This window comes from Seriola lalandi, unplaced genomic scaffold (genome assembly GCF_002814215.2).
Source record: "Seriola lalandi dorsalis isolate HSWRI2012SDOR001 ecotype SW California unplaced genomic scaffold, Sedor1 jcf7180002054357, whole genome shotgun sequence".
NCBI classification, from domain to species: domain Eukaryota; kingdom Metazoa; phylum Chordata; class Actinopteri; order Carangiformes; family Carangidae; genus Seriola; species Seriola lalandi.
Genome location: NW_019524910.1, coordinates 715,792 through 735,523, shown reverse-complemented (window position 1 = coordinate 735,523; position 19,732 = coordinate 715,792). Strand labels below are relative to the sequence as shown.

The 19,732-nt window shown below is 39.3% G+C and overlaps 1 protein-coding gene across 1 annotated transcript in view; it reads left to right on the top strand.

Moving 5' to 3' along the window:
- anks1b (ankyrin repeat and sterile alpha motif domain containing 1B) overlaps positions 1-19,732 on the top strand; it is a 207,286-nt gene that overhangs the window by 115,923 nt on the left and 71,631 nt on the right. The window contains exon 14 of the mRNA XM_087174490.1: positions 7,091-7,277. Within this exon, the coding sequence (XP_087030616.1) occupies positions 7,091-7,277 (187 nt within the window). The remainder of the gene's footprint in view (positions 1-7,090; positions 7,278-19,732) is intronic.

Below are 19,732 nucleotides of genomic sequence, written 5' to 3'. Positions count from 1 at the left end.
ATGAGAGGCACAAACTGGGTCTCCTATTGGCTTGTCAGCTAAAAAAAAAAGACATTGCAATGTTATCAGGCAATGGCACTGTATATCATTGTGGTAATTCAACTTTTTCCTTTGCAATTGCCAAGATTAAGGAGAAAATGCTCCTGTGATAAACTTCCAGTGTTGTACAACCCTTACTAATGCCTTCAGCTGTGCCGCATCAGATAAGCCCTCAAAGCCATGGATGTGTTATTCAAAACTGACTTTCCGGTTCATACTTTATTTTCTCACCTGTACTTGTAGCAACACAGCACCCATTCTGTTGGCTTGTGTTTTTTGTTTGTTTGTTTTAACACTGTTTTTTTAAGTCTGAGTGCAGCCTCTGTTAAGGTCTTTAAGTTAAGTTCAAGTTTAGGGTAAAGACTAGTCATCTAGTTTTCTGTTAGTTAGTTAAGTCAGTTTTATTTATATTGTCCAAAATCATACATTTGCCAAAAGGCTTCACAATCTGTACAACATGTTACACCCTTATCCTTTGACCTTTGCTTCCAATAAGGAAAAACTTGTATAAAAACAGTATAGTATGAATTGCACACAGTCAGATCTACTGTCACACGAGAACAGATTGTTACATATGTATGAACACATACAAGATTACAGGCAGTCTGATAGAGAATATAGCTTCCCTGGCCACACACGCACAGTCAGACACACTCAGAGTGGAGTGCAGATAAGGTAGGCTAACTGGTGTCTGAAGCTGTATGGAGGCGTGAAGATAATAGATATTTTTCCCATACATAGGTTGAGAGGATGCACAGACGCATGCAAAGCACTAGTAATGTAAGTAAATGTACTGAATATGACACAGCTGTCATAGACTGTAGGAAACTGTAGGAAAAGGTTTGTAGCCAGTTGGCTTGATCATAATCCATTGTGAGGATCTTCTTGAGGAAACTGAGTGACTTACACTCTCAACTCCCCAATTGAGTGCGGTCAAAGTGCTCTTGGGCAGGGCACTTAAAGAGCCTTATCCTCAATCAATGTGGCTTCAATGGGGGAAAGAAGGTTATCGATTTTTAGTGTGTTTCCTTTTGACCAACACAGATCAAGTAACCTTAAAGATGATATGTGTAATTTTAACATCACTGTAGAGTGATTTTGAGATGACAGTGCAACTGTAGTAAACAAACAAGACCAGCACAAAAAAGACTGCCAGGCTCTACCAGCGCAAAGATACAGCGAGATCCAAAAGTCTGAGACCACCTTCTCAGAATTTAGACCCAACTGTGCCCTTTTTTCTGAACTGCTGAGCCCAAAATTCAACAGTAAAAATGTCCTTTTCTTCACTGCAATTAGAGCTGAAGTTCTCACACATAATTGTGTTTGGAGATTAAAAAAAGCATTAAATATCTGCAGATTAACTAATAAATGTATTTTCATTTGTGGAGTTTATCTTATGTTAAACCAGCTTTTGTGTCAATATATTTCCATTCAAACATGTGAAGCTGTGAGACATTTGTTTCACTCTCCAAATTCTTTTATAAGACACATCGCTAATCACTTTGGCATTCAGAGCTCATTAATCTGTTCACACACATCAATCACCTTGCCGCTGCGGCTGTGTTTGTGCTGAATAAAGACACAGAGTCACCTCATGATCCCTGAAACTGTTGTTCCAGTCAGTTAATCTTCCAGCAAATTTCCTCGCATCTGTGCATAATTGCAACACATGTATGCAGTCTACAGTTCTAGGAACATGACTACAGTTCTAGGAACATGACACACATGACTGCAGAGACACACACATGCACACACAGTCAATAAAACAATCATGTCACTTGTTAGGCTTCAGAGAGGGATAGAAAGAAAAGAGAGTAACAGGAAGGAAACGGAGTGAGAGAAAGAGACGGATCATGAGGGAAAGGAAAAAAAGATTCATTTACTCTGACTGACACTGGTCAGTGAGAGTCACTGCTTATTCCTCTCATCATAGCTGGCGGTTTACTGCACTCCACCTGAACATTTTGAAGTTGCTGGGACAACCAGGAGACCTCTCTGTGTACAGCTATGTGTGTGGTTCTTAAAGAGATATGCTTTGCCAGCCAACAGGATGTCTGCGGCCTCAGAGGAGAGACATGGGTGCTAATGCTTAAAGCCCTGCAGTGTGAGTTACGCGTCTGAGCTATTTCCTGGCATTTTCCACCTGTATTAAAAAAAAATGTGTGTGTAGCATTTTGATGATTTTCAATAAGTCATGCTGTTCATCCACCTCATTAGTAATGAGTCAAGTGGACTGCTAGCCTCTGCTGGCCTCTGCACTGCATATTAAATCTTTTGCCAGTTTAAATATGGCAGGTAAACTGCTTTATGCTGTGTAGCAGACAGGTGGTGAATTACTTCCTGTTCAGATCTGACTGAAGGAGTATATGAGCACAAGTGGAGTGATAGCACATAACAAGAGGGATGACTTTTAGAGTAGTAGAAAGAATCGTTTTTTGAAGATTTGATTGTGGAAACATTGGCTAAAAAATAGCTCACATTATTTCTGACCTGCCACCGTCTAAAACTCTTGAACTTCATGATTATCTATCAAACACATCTGTGTTATATTTTAAATAAGGCTCTTTTTTTTGTCCAGGTTATTTCTCATCTTAATTCTGCAGAAACTGACTTGTCGCATATTTGAAGGAATTCTCACAAAATGATTCATAAAACATGATCTGGCATATTTTAAAAAACCTGTAGTGAAGATCACTGACAATCAGGACAGTGGCACATTAAACTGATTAAGCATTTAATGGGCTCATTTAACTTGTCAGTGGTCTACTGTACAGCCTGACACCTCCTTGAAGAATATGCATTTTGAGCTTGGACCACAGCAAGCAAGCAAGTGCTGTTATCTAGTTTTAGAAACATTGTACAGATTATCGGAAACAAGGTGTTAATTTAGAAAAATACCACCTCACCTAATGATAAATAAAGTGAGACCCAAACGTACATGACTCATGACAAGAGCAACCAGGTGCAATAGTAAAGGCTTGAAGTGAAAAAGACTATAACTTTGCAGTATTTTTTGGGAAAAAAGTCAGTGCTTGTTCTATTTAACAAATGACACCGTGCCCAAATATTAAAGGTGACTTCATATTTTACTCATAAATGCTCCTCCTACTGCATTTATCTTGACTTACTGAGAAGCAGTTTGGATTGTAAGCATATTATATTTTCTTACTCTCCTTTGCATTTCCAACACTGAACAATAAGAATAACAACAACAGATTTTTTGATTAAAGTGGAAGGGTGAGCGCACACAGAGTAACTGTGCTTCAGTGATTGTGGATGAAGCATGGATGTCTGTACATCCATGGCACATGAGGCATGTTTGAGCCTTTATAGGGCCACTATATATGTTAATTTGAGCTGAAATTGTGTGAAAAAGTGTCATCAGCTGAGAGGCTCCTCTGAGTTGAAACTTTATAAAAATGTTTCTGGAGGAGAATAATAAAACAGTAGCTTGATCATCACAAGAAAAAGAGGGAAGAGATGAGAGGCAAAATCTATCAGAAGAAAGTGGGAAAGCAGAGTGGAGAGCTGAATAGTAGAATAATAGTTTGAGTTGCAGAATTTGTTCTGAATGTGGGAGGAAAAGGATGGATGTTTACTCCTTTTATTTTCTATTCTCTTGTTCTTCTCCCCCCTCTGCATGCTGATGTGCTGTCTGCTCCGCTCTTGTGAGCTTTTTGCCGTCTGAGTTTGTGTGTTTATATGTTTCTGTGGACGTGTGAGGCAACTGAAACAAAGACCAAGAAAAAAGGATGAGAGTGGAAAAAAATAAACAACAACCCACAATATGAAAAAGACATCTGTATTGCTCCATATTCAGCATCATTAACTTTAAGCGACTGTTAACAGAAGGGGAGTTGCTCTACCAACTGAAAATATCAATTATGATTATGATAATTACCTTTCAGTCCCCAGCTCATGTTAAATTATTATTAATAATTACATTCCCGAATTAGTTAGCCATTAAAGAGACTTAATGGAAATGGCAACATTTTGGAATAATTGTCATGTTTTTTTTAGTATTGTTAACAGTTTGCACAGTAAATTCTGCTTCTGTTCGAGTTTCATTCATCATCACATTTGTTCCCCAACTCTAGTGTCTGATTTGGTAATCATGATAATTTTATGATAACAGATTATCACATTGTTCATAAATTAGCACACAATCCCTCAGTTTCACACAGAAAAAAAACCCTCAAACTGCAAAAGAACATCTCACCTCGTCGTAGGTGAGGAATTAGATTTTTGAGCTAATGGGTAAGTCATTTATTAGCACCTGAACACATTAGTGAAGTGTTAAACAGAATGTTTTCCCCCCGGGGATGCTGTTGCAGGCAGGGAACATTTTTTTTTTGCTGGAATTTAGTCTGGCATGGAGGACCTTGCTTCCTGTGTATGCGAGCATGTGTGTGCGTGTGTGTATGTGTGTGCATCTGTGTGTCTGTGCTCATTAATCCCCTTCCAATCGGGCATGACATGTTCATTAGCCTGCCGCCCGTCTGCATTGTTAACGCTAAGCCTCAGCCAGAACTACAGTTTGTGTGTATGCTTAGTTAATGTGTCACGGCGTGTGTGTGTGTGTTATGTGCATGTGTGAGCTCTTAATAAGCACGGGTCCAGAGAGAAGACGCCTGTACTTGTTAGACAGAAGCAGAAGCAAAGTACACAGACAAGGCAGCGATAAGCACAAGAATAAAAAGATGCTTAAATGATGAATAGGAGAAGTTGAAGTTGGCATTAAACTCATTAAACATTAGATGGCTCACAAAACAGACACACACACACACACACACACACACACACACGGACACACACACATAGCCTCAACCTCCCACTTTTAAATACCACACAGTCACTTAACAGCAGCAGCATCATTCTGGGTTGATTGCTGTTTCATCATGTATTTTTTATCATTTTTTGTTGGTTGTTAAGTCTGTGGCAAAGTAAACATTGTAGGTTCTGTTTTTATTTTTAGTATATTTGACTGGATTTTCCCTCTTACTTTGTTTCTCTTTCTTTGCCATAAATCATCAATGATTTTGATTCAAAGATTTGACTTGTTTTGTGTTGTTTTTGTAACATGACCAAAGTCAAATAAAATAAAATAAAAAACTAACAAAGCTATGTAGCGTAATGTTGCTCCCCTTGCCCAGTCAGGGTGATTCTGTTCATCCACTTATGCATAGGGAAAAAAGTGACCTTGAATGTCATTTATTTAGTATTTCTGGGTTGGTTTCTTTCTTTAATGTTAGAGATATTGATTGAAATTTTCATCTGATCTGCTTTCTTGAGTTAGATGAGAAGATCGATACCACTCTTATATCAGCATTAAAAATATGAAGCTAGAGCCAGGACACAGTTAGCTTAGCTTACTATAAAGACAGGAAACAGGGAAATGGCTAGCCAAAAAAGTTAATAAGCGTGTATTGTCAAAAATTTTTAACTACTCCTATAATACCTCTCTCTTTTTGATAAGACATGCACAGCATTCCTTTTTTTCCACATAAAATTTTAGTGGATTGATCATTTGTAGCTTCCTTCTTTCGACACTTCCGTCTTTTCCTATAATGCTACCCTCCTTCTTCTTCCTCCTTTCCTTTGTTTATTTCTCCTCCCCTTCTTCTCCCATCCCTCCTCTCATCGTAAATTCTGCCTCTGATCTCCATTTCTTTACTATCACCATGTCTTCATGATGTTATTGTACCTTCCTCCTTCCTTTCTTCATTAATTTCTTTCTCCATAGCATCACTCCTTCTTGCCCAAATCCCTTCTGCCCTGCTTAAAATTTTTTACCAGTTCTTACCTCTTCCCATCATTTTGTTTCTTTCTTCCTTTTTCTTTTTTCAATGCTGCCATTTTCACTCACTGCCTCCTTTCATCTTCAGTTTTTCATTTCTCTCTCTTCTGTCTTCTGTCCTCTTTTCATTTTTCATGCTTTTGCCTTGTTCAACCTAATTATTTGCTCCTGTTTTGCTTTTGTTTTCATCCCACTTTAGTTCAATCGATGTGTAGATGCTTCAAAACCCAATTTGAGTGCACCCTGCCTAGAAAAAAAGCGTTCAGTCTGCTCTCATTTCATTCCATATCCGTTCTCTCCTCTCTTTCTTCTTCTCTCAAGGTTCAGGTTTTGTATCTTGTGTCATACAGAAGACAGCAAAGGTCTTATGAAGGTTGTCCCTGTCATGTGTCGGTCTCTCTCAGTATTTCCGGATGTTACTTCACCTTTATGGTTCACTGTATTGAATGATTTTGCCTACATCCTCTAATTTGTACACACACAAACACACACACACACACACACACACACCAGCACAGTTTTGACTGCCTGAGCTGTTTGCGAAGTGTAGCAGCAGGTTGTTGAGAGCTGCGAATGCCTCATTATGTAAGATGTGTTTACCAGATGCCAGTCTACAGTTTGAGTTGTTCCCTGCTTCACTTTCTCTCTCTCTCACTTGGCTGTAAGCAATCATTATGTCTCTCTCTCTTTCTCTCTTTTAGTCCATTTCTGCCTCCCTATTTACCTCCACCCCCCTCTTTTTTTCTTCCTTGGACCATTTTTTCATGTTACATAAACCATGTTGGCATCTGTATGTTTTATTACATCACAACATATTCAGGTGTCAGAACTAATGAGTCTAAAATTGTGAGTCATGTACAGAGGTGCAGAGACACACATGTTTTGGTAATTTAGGAAAATACTGCAGTGACTTACAAACATTCCCTGTAGGCTTATGATGGCTGGAATCAGATGACCGCTGGTTATAAATTCTTGCTGTGACGTGGCAGAGAACATGGCAGACTACACGTTGAACCTTGACTAGTCACAGCTTGCTGTCTTTCATGACTTGCTGACATACATGTGTGAAACACCGTACAACAACACAAAATACTGGACTAACGTGACGAAGACACATGAAAGAAAGAGGAAAACAGTGCATGGATCTATGCAAACTACAAGTCAAAAAGAGCCATATTGTTTGAAAACTCCAAAGACAATAGAAAGGTTTTCATCTCTCTGACAGTCTTTGTCTTCTTCCTTTCTTGTGTCAAGCCCAAGCAGCGTACCTCTCTGTCCTCATCCCTGGACGTCCAGAGGCCAGTCAACCACAGCTGTGAGCCCAGTGAGGTGAGCTCGTCCCTGGGCTACGCCAGCTTCAGCACGAGCCCCCCTGCCAGCCCTCCCCTCAGCCCCAACCAGGAAGACTCTGCAGGCTCCAACGACGACTGTCAGCTCACTGGTAAGTCTCATGAAATGGACAGGAGGGTGGGAGATCAATTAGTGTTAAAGGTCGTCTCTTAGCCAGAAGTCATAGTGAGCGTTGGCCCCTGGGGGATTTCACTTTAAACACAAATACCTCCTCAAGTGGAATATCACAACATGAAAACTCTTGATATCAGGTCTCTTGACTTTATCTGCTCATAAATCCTTTGTGTTTATGTATTGTTGTCGTTCAAGACAGAGATATTTGCATTTAAAGTGTAGTCTTTTGTAAGGCTGCATATATACATTCTTACATGCAGTAAAGTACCTTTTAAATTGACCATTTTCTCCATGTCTAATGGACATGGCGTAGTTGGAATGAGTGGAAATTAGTTAATCCGATGTGGAAAATCTGTTTAAAATACTTAGAATATCCCATCTATCATGTATATTAGCTGCTGGTGACCTTGTGAGTGGTTGGGTTATTTCAGGCCTATTCAGTTATGGCATCAGTAATGCATGAAGCACACATTTTACTCAGTATGTTGAGTATGTCGGTGTGTTCAGTATGTCTTTGGCCTTGTGCATTCAGCCTGACTCAGCCCATCTTTTGTGTGTGTGTGTGTGTGTTGATGCTTCCCCCTCCGTTCCGTCTTTCTTACTTCAGTGCAGGAGTTGTTTAAACTCTTCAAGCCTTGGAACCAAATGAACCAGTGAAACTTAAATCCTCTTGCCCTGGGTCCCAGGAAATTGAAATGATCTTTCTGCACCTGTCATACTGTTGACCAGAGCCAAGAGGCAAACACCTTAGAGCTTCAATGGGAGGAGTGGAGAGCACATCATATCTGACAGCTGGAAAACATTTGTCTAAGGGAGAATTAAGAGATATGATTAACAACATGAAAAAATCAACAAAAACATACTATGTAATGATAGTTCCAAAAAAATGCATTGTGTACAATGTACACATCTACACGCATATCTGAACATTGTGTCATATTACATTTACATGTGAACTCTACCTTTTTGTGAGAGGGAATATTTTTATTTATAGTGGTAAGAGTACCTTCAACTTCTCCCTTATATTACCACTGTTCTAAAAACCTTGAGAAAGATCTTACGCAAAGCTTGCAAGGATGGATAGATGAATAATGAATTTGGAAGTAGGTTGAACTGTCAGGCAAGTTATAACACTATTATCTGTGTGAGCCGACTGTACTAGATCAAATCTGTCAAGTCCTATACTGTGTGAAATAGTCAGTGAAATAGTTTTGCAAACATTTTTATGGTTTATTTTAACCTATGCAGGAGTCAGACGGGTACCTTTCTCACACATAACAGCACTGATGAATTGATGATTTTAGTCTAGCATGTGAATTTGTGATTCCCAGCTGTCTAGGTATTGAGGGATGATGAAACAAGCACTAAGAATTACTCTACAGAACGTTTTGACCTGTTGTATAGACGTGTGGGTTTAAAAACTGTATGAGTGCACATCATGCTTTCTACTGGTATGTCAGGCAAGGTTGAGGAGGATCATGTCATGAGGAGAATTTTGCTGTTGCATGTCAAACCATACGTGCCTCTTGTTCGGAGAAGTTCATACTCCAGCAGAGGAGGTTAAATAAAAGTTAATGGTGCAGCAAAGCTAGTAAGCTACGCATTTTAGACTCTACTGCTCTATGTTCAGGGTGGTTTGCTATTGCTCAAGAGCATGAATTAAGCTTGTCAAAGTTCACCAAACCTGAACTTATTGCATGGATTTATATCACCTGCATAAGAGAATCCATCAATTGAGATGATTGCATTGAAATTTCCTTGTGAAATGGCCTTAGCAAGTTCATTCATTTAGCAGATGATCTGTTACTTTCAAATACCAAATGCAGTTGCCATCAAGATTTTCTTTGAAAAGTGACATTTGAAAGGTTGTTTTGAAGTGACGTCAACTTGTACATTAGACTCATGTCTGTTTGACAACAAATTAGGATGCAAACAAGCTCTTTCAGGGGAAAAACTGTACTGATATCCTAAAAACTAGGCTCCAAGACATCAGCAAGAGATGCTCTGTTATTCCTATGGGGAGTCCTTTTTAGTGTCAGACCAGATGAAACACTGTTAGTTTCATCTAATGTGGTCCCCCCTGCTGAGTTTAAAAGTTGCTCCTCCAAAAGGAATATTCCATGAAATGAAGAGGTGTTTTCTCAGAAGAATGTCATAATGAGGGCAGTTAAATCTTAAATCTCCACATACACACATTTCAGTACTTTTATTTTGTTCACATAATAAAAAAGGAACATAAATACTAAATAATGCAAAACGTGTTTACTATTCACTTGCATTTTAATGTGACTGACAAAAGATCCTATATCATGAAACCTAATATAAGTAACTAACTAAACATATGAATACCCTGTTTTGATAAGATATATTATCTATCTATCTATCTATAGATTACTGCCTGGTTTACTCTTGACCCTAATTTCCTTTGTGTCATTTCCTAGTCGCTTTTTGTGTTACCATAGTGATGAGATTCCTTGTTGTCATGGCGAAGTGGCGGCCTTGGTGTTAGTTAGTTGGTGACGTGGTTGTGAATACTTCCTCCTCTCACCTGGATTTCAGTCCAACTGTCCCTCACACCCACTGCTATCAGACACCGACAGAAGAGGCAAAGCAGGGGAAGTCGACCAGGCAGGAGGCATTTTCTGTGTGTGTGTGTGTGTGTGTGTGTGTGTGTGTGTGTGTGTGTGTGTGCGTGTGTGTGCGTGTGTGTGTGTGTGTCTCTGTTTCATCCAGGAGCAGTTCAGAGGCCTAGCTACACTTTGATCTGTGTAGTGCCTCAAAGGAAAAACACATTCATTATCAATCCACAGGTGCACACACATACAGACACACAGACGTAAACCTGAATGAGATGTCTTCATCTGCCATTCCTATTGAAGCATTGCAGTGGTATTTATGTAACAAGAGTGTGTTATTTCCTACTTGAACCTACATAATGAGCCTTGGGTTTGACATTGACGTGTAATGTCGTCTTTGGACAAAGACTGGTGAGCAATTATTGACCACAGTGTTGGAAAGCTCTTGTTTTTACTTTGAACGCATTAGGTTTTCTATTTAGAAACACTTGAAACAGATAATTTGTAGAATTACAAAACCTGAATTTGACGATGTGTTGGAAGGTGTCTGGTTTCATATTGACCTTGGTGTTAATGATGTTGGTTCATTTTGATTGCACAACTGCTATGGCTTAGGTAGATGGTTGGAAGTTTGATCCCCAGCTCCTCCTGTCCACATATTGAGGGGTCCTTGAGTAAAAAAACAACATAAGTATTTTAGTCTTTGACACATTTAGTTCTCCAAATAAGTGCTTGATTTGAGCCAAAATATGGCTGTGGATGCAAAGACACTGCAACTTGAGGCACTGGAGGAAAGATTGTCTTCTCTAGCCAATTTAAGTCTCTGCTATAGAACGTATAGAACAGTATTGCCCTAACGGGTGAAGTACATTTACATTAAAAGAATTTTAATGAACACACAATTCTAGATATTATAGATTATAGATACAACTTTTAATGTAGTCCAAATAGGTGTACCTCTATTTGAAACTCCAACACCAGGAATAGATTGGCACCCATTTATTTTTCCATTTAATTTTTTCTCTATTTTTTCACCCTCCTTCTTCTGCTACTCCGCTCATCCCTCCTGCTCTCTCTACTTATTAGCTTTATAAGGCCCATTGTGGGGTTGCCATGGTAACAAGTGGCTTACAGAGAGAGAGAGAGAGAATGAGAGAAAGAGGGAGTATATATGTATGTGGGTACAGAAGGCAAAGAGTCACAGAATTCAAAGGATGCCAGTGAAAAAGAGAGTGGGAGAGAGAATGAGAGTCTGATGTTGTTGGGAGGGAGGGAGGGTTGGGGGGGGATCAGAAAAATGGAGAGAATGAAATGTGAGATTTCACTGGGTTGGACTGAGAAATGAGGACGAGAAAGTGATGGGAACAATTTTTTTCCGTCTGCACACCATAAAAGGTCTTTCCTTCCTTCCTCTCCACATCTGTCTGTTCTCTTCTTATTCCTATCATTCTCTCCTTAAAAATCCTGAACTATTCTTCAACACAAACTTAACATTTAAACACTGAATCCTCGGCCCTGCAGTGAAGTTTGCAGGTGTCAGCAACCTGCGTGGGCAGTTGGATGAAAAGGAGGTCTATTTATAACCCAGTCCATCACTGGTGCTACTGTTGATGATCAAAACTACGGTTTATATCATTTTGGACATCGCTTGAGAAGATATTCCCTCTTTGCCCTCGGTACAGAGTGCCAAGTGTAATGCAGTGTTATGCAAAAGCAGCGCAACTGTTGACGCAATTGTCTCCCATGAATTTTGCAGTGCCCCCTGCGACAAGTCACTAACAAAACAAAGCTCCAGGTCTGTGTTTATTCATCTGGAAGCTGTTAAACTGCTGAAACACTTCACAGCTTCTTATACCCCCATAATGTAAATACAACCAGTTTTTGTTCATAATGTCCAAATGCTATTGTAGATTACATAATGCACTCACTATTTTGTCATTTTTTAAGTAATTTCCTTCACATTACTGTGGTGTTTCCCTCAGCTTTACAAAGCATTTTAGCATCTTTCAGCTCATTGTTTTGGTTGTATGACTTGCATCTTTACTGTTCTGGTGGAGACCCATGGCTCTCAGTTGCATCATTACAGCAGCTGTTTTCAGCAAAAACCTCTGATAAACCTTCAGTACACTCCCTTCCCAGCACCAAACAGCAGATGGACAAAGCTGAAACAAAAACGGAGCTAAAAGAGAATATTGAACCTACATTCATCAGGTGGCCTGAACCACGACTCCAAATGGATTCTCTGTTGTGTAAAGCTGTCAATTGCCAGAAAGCAGCCGCAGGAAGTCCCTTAAGCTGTTGAGGAGAACTACATGCTGTGTAGAGCAGTGAGCTACAACTGGAGCTAAATTAAACCAGTAATTTTTATCAGCAGCATTAATGTATATGTTTTGAGTTAAAGGCGGGAACAAGCTACATACCTACAAATATAAAGTAACAGTATTTTGAACATATAGGACTTTTTTGCTTCTAAATCACCACAAGCAAATGAAATTCTCTAGAGTTGTCGTGGTCAGTTGTGGAAAAACATCTGCCTACAAAACACAACTTCATACTTTTTTCACAATGACAGCCACAGAGGGGCTGAGTGATGGATTAGCTCTAACAGTTAATGAGCCATAAATGGCAAAGCAATCAACTGCTCTGTGTGTTTTTGTGTGGCACTGGCTGTGTGTTTACCTGAAAGAGTTAAACTCATTATACCTCTGTTGCTTAATTCAGTCCTTTGTTCTCAAATATCACACACTTCACTTGTACCTTGACATTAACTCACAGCTACAAGCACACACTTCTGCACAATTGCACAATGGGTCTGTCAACCTGCTGTGCTTGATCATTAAGTCATCCTGAAAGTCAGCAGTAAGTCTGTTTGCAGCATTAATTTGATACTCAAGCACACTCATGCGCATACACACACACGCTCATGGTTTTTCTTGATTTTCCATCCAGCTGACATCTCAGCTCTGTCCTTTGCTGTCTTTGTTATACACCGCTACATTTGAAGTCCTATCCATTTTATGTGTCAGAGACAGCATAGCATGATGCTTAATGAAGTAAACCAAGTAATGGCCACTGATATTGTCCATTAACATATTTGATTATAATCATAGCTTAACAGAAAAGAGCATGCACATACGGTACAGCTTTTCCTTTTTTCTCCCTACATTTTACACTGAAGCAGAAAAGCAGCAGTGCTTTCTGCAGACTTGTGCTCCACTTATATAAAATGACAGGAATTTTCCCTGTTGTTCTACCCCGGTTGAATGTGCTGAATGTGTGCTCCCTGTCGTGTGGCAGATGGCAGATATGATGAAATTATATCTCTTCTCTCGCTACTTTTTCACTTGGGGGTGAGAGAGGATCAATCAAAGATAAAAGCTCAAATTTGATCGGTGAAAGGAGGAGAAAGGCTAAAAACATTTAACTGTTTTGTTGTGTATGTAGTTTTGTTTCTGTGTAGTATATTGTACACGCACACCTACATTGAGTACAAGTTTATTACGTACACCTGTACAATCAAATGCAATCCAGTGCAGAGTCTTGTCCATATCCTGTCTTTGTGAATCTAATAAATATTATTATGTAATATTCTGATTTAATTCTAGGTTCATTTTTAAGGCCATGATCTGTGGTGGTATTTACTCAGTTGTATCTAATACTTTGTCCTCCACATGTAAAAACTTCTAGAGAGCTAAATCAATAACTCTCTGATACAGAGTGGGTTCACAGTCTTGCGCATTTGGACACTGTCACTCTTTGTAGTAAAGTGTCCTCTCCAAATTGTCCCGCCCCCAGAGATGTACTGTAGCTCTAATTAACAGTTCAATTTCATTAATGAGTGGGATGGTTTTGATCACACAGTGTGTGCTTGTTTCATTTAAATTTAACCTCAGGCAGTTGCACTAACAAGACAGGTTGAAGAAGTGTGTGAGTGCTGTGTATTTGATGGCATTTAGCCACGCTAGTGGAATGGCTATAGGGATGGCACCGCTTGAATGACACAAATGTTTTAAAAATCGTACGATAAATTTTTGGTATTTTTGATCTGTGGTTTTAACTCGAATGTCTTAACAATCGGAATGCCATTTAGTGCAGATAATTCTGTCCGCCTCAGGATGAATTGTCAAAAACTTTTAATATCTCAAATATTTTGGTCCATTACCAAATACCTGCTAACTTTTCTTTTGAGTTGTAGATTTATATTCACCAAAGTGCATTACTCCCTAATCCATGTTCCTGCTGCATGACTCTGTAGTGCCAGTGTACACTGTTACTTTTACACGACCTTAAAGCTCAATGGAGGATCTCAAGTTTGAAAACAAACACTGGTCAAGTGTCCCTGAGCAAAACACTGAATTCTCATATGCTCAGTCAGACTGCTTGCTGTTCAGTGTATGTTCAGTGTTTCACAACAAAAAGCGTATGTATTTTTGAGGAAACCTGGGTTGACACATGCATGCTTGCAGTCTTCTTCTTCCTTGCATTGCAGCTTTTCTTGGTGCGTCACCACCACCTGTCAAGACGTGAAACACTGTATCATGTCATCTGGGTTGTCATACGGTTCATACTCGTGTGTGTACACGAGATACAAACAAAACAGGGGCCATCATGAAAACATTGCTGTTGTTAAAAATCCATCAATTAATTTAAATATTTGCACCTCAAATAATATCGTACAACAACACCCTTTCAGTGACGCTAGTGAGAGACTGCCATCACTGTCATCTTCAGGAGGCTTGAATAATGGGTTACTCCAAAAGACGGGCCAGTTCCCGTGGCAATATACTCGTGCACTCGAATCAGTAATGAAAGTGTGAATTCAATATCTGCAGACTGGCCCGTCTCTGCCTTAAGGCTGAGTTTAGATATGTACAGGCTATCAGACGTGAAGAAATGCTCTCAGCAGGGAGTCCTATCTCCCTCTCTCCCTTCCACGGAGGAGGGGGTGGAGGGTTAGGGGGGTTGTAAGACTCACCTGTTTGCACCTGGTAGTGCAACACTATCTGGTTTTACAGACCTGAGGATAAGTTTCAGCATGCACAGTCGGTAATAAATTGAAAAAAAAGATGAAGATAGGAAAAATTCCTCATCAGTTTAATCTTGGAACATTATGAGCTGGAGAAATTTCTGCTCAGCATTAAAATAAATTAGGAAAGAGTGAAGGGCAAGCAGCAGATATAGGGATTACAGGGTGACAGTGAAACAATCTTTTCACATTTTGTTATGTTGCAGCCTTATGCTCAAAAAAACCCTCAATAATCTACAATGAGTACTCCATAATGGCAAAGTGAAAACAAATCTTTTAGCACATTTATCAAACAGGAGGGACTGAACTATTAATATATAATGGATGTATTGCTTTTTTCAGAATATTATAGTGTTATTTGCTAATGAAGAAACATTAGATGTGAGTAGTTGTAGTCAATATTTACGATGGATTATAGAGTATACGTGGAAAGTATAAAAATCAATATGTACATATAAACATGTTTGTATATAACACATGCAGATAGCTCAGTTGTCATGGAGATACTACTGAGCTATCTCCATGACATTTAATTAAACTGTATATATATATGTGTGTGTGTGTGTGTGTGTATGTATATATTATATATTTCAGAGAGCAAAGACTAGCCATAACACATTGACAAATTATACTGCAAGAATATTGTATGTTTTGTCTTCTTTCATACAAGGTTAATCCTCTCATGACAATTAAGATTTAACTTGTGATCCATTGTGGGGTTTCAAACCCCCAGGCTTGAATACAGTTCAACCCTAAGCCTTATTTAAACAGTGGGTGGAAAGCTGGCATTTGCTGGGACTGATCAAATCTCGGGCTAATTGAAACTCTCTTTCCCCAGTGCTACATTAGCTAATGATTGTGACATTTCCAACAGCACTTGAAGGGAGCATTTTTACAGCTCTCGCATGTAATTCATTGAATTTCCTGTTGCCTTAACTTTTTGTCTAATCAACAATCCAGTCTTAAAATCATTTCCTGTCACCATCAGTCCCAGCAACAGCCCGCCAGAGTCTTACACTACCATCTCGATGTGGGTTTGTTAGCATAGCCTAGCACTAACCAAGCGTCAGTGCCTGAGGCTCAGAGAGCTGATAATGATTTATCCAGACCTGTGGCGCTTAGGAAATAGAGCTTAGTCTTTAATCTCAGGGATGACTGACAGCTCCGATATTACTCTGTAGTTTTTAATAACAGTCGGTGCTGCACCACAAGCGACAGAACGATGAACACAGTGCTATCAGATGTTTGGATCATCTCCCAGCCCCTCACGCTGCCACACACACACACACACACACACACACACACACACACACACACACACACACCACAGCGAATGAGAGCTAGCTTGTATTGTTTTCGTAGTGTTTGTGTGTCTCTGTACATGCCCACATTTCATTTTAGTCATTGACCACAAAAATTAGGGACTATAAAGGCGCTATGACACAAGTTCGTTTTATATCCTGTCATATAATAGTTAGTGGCTATCTAATTTATTTTAATGGAAATTTAAATGAGTTTATGACCTTCAGTTTGTGAAAATCAATAATGAATGAGATTACCCAGCCTCTAGTGGACTGTTGTGCTACTATGTGGACTGACTGGCTTTACTATGACAGATCAAGCGTCATTCCTTTCTCCCCAGTTTCTCCTCCCTCCCATTTTGAAATATAAACTCCAGCTCCGTATCCCCACTCATTTCTCCACCTCCTGCCCCCGTCTGTCATTCAATCCTTCATTCTGTCACTCCTTTATTTCTCTTGCCACTTTCACAAGTGCTCATGCGCCTCTCTGTCTCTCTCTTTCTGCCTGTCATTCACTGTTATATGCTCCCCACACACCCCCTCACTTTACCTCAGCCTTGCCTCCATTCGTCAACCATTCTTTGGCTTTTCGGTTTGGCTCTGTTGCTACAGTTTGCCTCTCCATAACTCATTTGCCCTTCCACTTAAACTCTGTTTTCCATTCAGTCAGATAGCCATGCTTTTTTTTACCCTTGCTCTGTTTTCTCTCTCTGTATGTCAACGTTTACCTTTTCAACCTCCCTCCTCCCTGAGGTCCTTTTTCTTCCACTCTCCTCTTGTTCCTCCCTCCTTCATCTTCTTATATTTGCTTTCTCTTCATCCTAACGACTGGAGCAAGACAACATTGGTGATGACCACTGCTGTAGAAATCTGTTTATTAACGTGCAATTAAACATGCCTTTAAATCTTGCAGCATGTGTGAAAGGAAAAGGAAAATGGATTCACCCTTCTCATACGCAGATGCACATGTTTTCTCTTTGCAGATACATTTCCCTCAGCACCTTCTGTTTATATATTTTTTGCCTTCCACCCATTTTATCCCTTACTGGATTTAGATACTGTATTATGGGCTTCAATTAGACTAGTGATTCCCTATTCAACACTAACAAATGAGATCTTACTGCTTTAAGTGACTTGCTGGCAAGAGGTTAAAAATCATTTTTGGAAGAACATTTACTTTACATGCCAATATGAGCTGGTCTAGGACCAAAGTATATGACATACCAGCTCTAAGCAGGATTCGGATAATCTCCATAATTAAGCATACTCAGAATACTCGGTATGCCCACTTTAATTTTTGAGTGTGCTGTTGATTGAGACTATTGTCTAAGAATGCGGTGCACAAAGTAAATGGAGGAGCCGCTCACAGGTACACAACATTTAAACAATTTGCCAGTGGCACTAAAACAGCTCAAGGGAGATCATACAAAGTTTATTTGTATAGCACATTTCAACAACAAGGCAATTCAAAGTGCTTTGCATAAACCATAAAAGACATCAAGACAGCACTGGGGGGAAATGGTAATGATTCCTTGCCCTGGTTCACAGAAAGCTTGTTACGACATTTTGTTTTTTCTTTGTAAAGTTTTAATAAGCAGCGGTATTAAAAAGTCCTAGCTGGGTTGACATTTGTGCATGTAATGTGCAGACCTTTTTCATGACATTCTGACATGTCACAGAAGATTAAACACAGGTGTAACTAATAATGTTAATTATGCCTGTATTCTATTTATGTGTACAAGTTCCAGGCCTTTGATATTGTGCATGCAAGCTCACTGTCATGGCTTACTGGAGTCCCTGAATAGAGAAATGCCATCTAATGTCATTAGTTACACCTGAGCTCTTCCTCCAATAACAAGTAAAAAATGTCTGTCAGCACATAACAGCAAATAACATTGTTTTCCAGAATTAACTGCAAAATACAAGACCTATGTACCGTAGCACATATTGTATACAGCACAGTACATATGAAAGTGGGACACAGAACAACTGTAGATGTTAACATACCTCAGTGTAATGAGTGTCACCTTTCCACTTTTTGTTGACAGGACAGTAGAGAGTTGTAGACTGTGTCCAATGTTTTGTTGTACCATGCAGCCACCCCGACCTCCTCCCTATCCTGACTCCGTGGCTCTGTAACACCCCCTGACTTCCTCCTTTGCTCCCATCATAATTACTGCAGCCACTAGAGGGCTTTGTCACATAAACGTCATTGGGGCATTTGTTTAAATGATGCTGCTGTTCTTTTTTGGGAAGGCTCAAAATGTAATAGTATACTGTTTATCAGTACACAACATTTATTATATAATAGAAATGTGTGCTGACAGATTCCAGTTAATCTGTGACATTGCAATGCCCAAACTCTGTACCAAGAGAAGTAAAATTTTTCACAATACTTATTTTTGGTGCTTGATATTTATTTTAAAATATATATAAAATATAATTATTATAATTTGTTCTCAGATTTCCCTGCAGCAGTGTCATTATCTGCAATGAAAGCATTTAATGTTTTCTACTGCAAGTAGCTCACCTTTTCCCTTTGTGCATCTTATTATGCAATAATAATGTACTGAGTATTATTGAGTCATGTTTTCATTACATTACATATTCACCTGCTCAGAATCAGTATGTAGTGTGGAATTGCAATGCAGCTGTTGTATCTTATATTGGTGCACCACCATAAAACCCCAAAGTGTTGAATTTCATGTATTTTTTCCATAAATAGATGCAGTGTTTAGGTAAATTAAATAAAAGCTCCATTCCAGATCTGTTTCGCTCCCACCCACTCTCTTCCTCTCTGCCTATTTTCCACTGATAGGTGGGTGGTGGATGGATGTACACAACTGAAGGTTGTGCCTCTCACAGTTTATCAGCTTGAGGAAGTGATGACCTCACACATCACTGAATCAGTCAGTCAATCAATAACATAACTGAAGAATCTATCTTTATTGCGAGGTATTTAGTGTTAAATCAGTCCTTAACTAGCAAAGAGTTAACCCTACACCAGCGAGTAATATTGTTAAATATTTATTGTTGCACAATTACATATGTTATTGCGGTTGTTAGGGATGAACACAACTTATCCAAATACCAATCAGTTTCTAGGGTGTCCTGCTACATGCTGCAACTTGTGTGTTTGCATAGTAGCTTAGCAGTAAATATGCAGGTATGCAGAAGCTGTCTCACCATCTGATTCTTAGACATTTGCTGCATTTCGGCAGAAACAGAGTGGTGAGTTACTATAAATGTGTGTAGTACATATAGTGTAATTGTGCCTTAATTTGAACTGATACTGCCTTGGATTCCCAGGTAAGACACACACACACACACACACACACACACACACACAGAGAGACAGTGGACAGTCAGTGATTTTTAAGGTCAGGAATGGATAAGTAATGAAGGTTAAAACAACATGCAGAGTGCGATTATTGATTGTTTATAAGGGAAGAAGAAAAGAAATGAGACTGTCCTGTGTGAGTTGAGCTAAATCATGTTTCTTTTACGTTATCATCCTCTAATTTGTTAG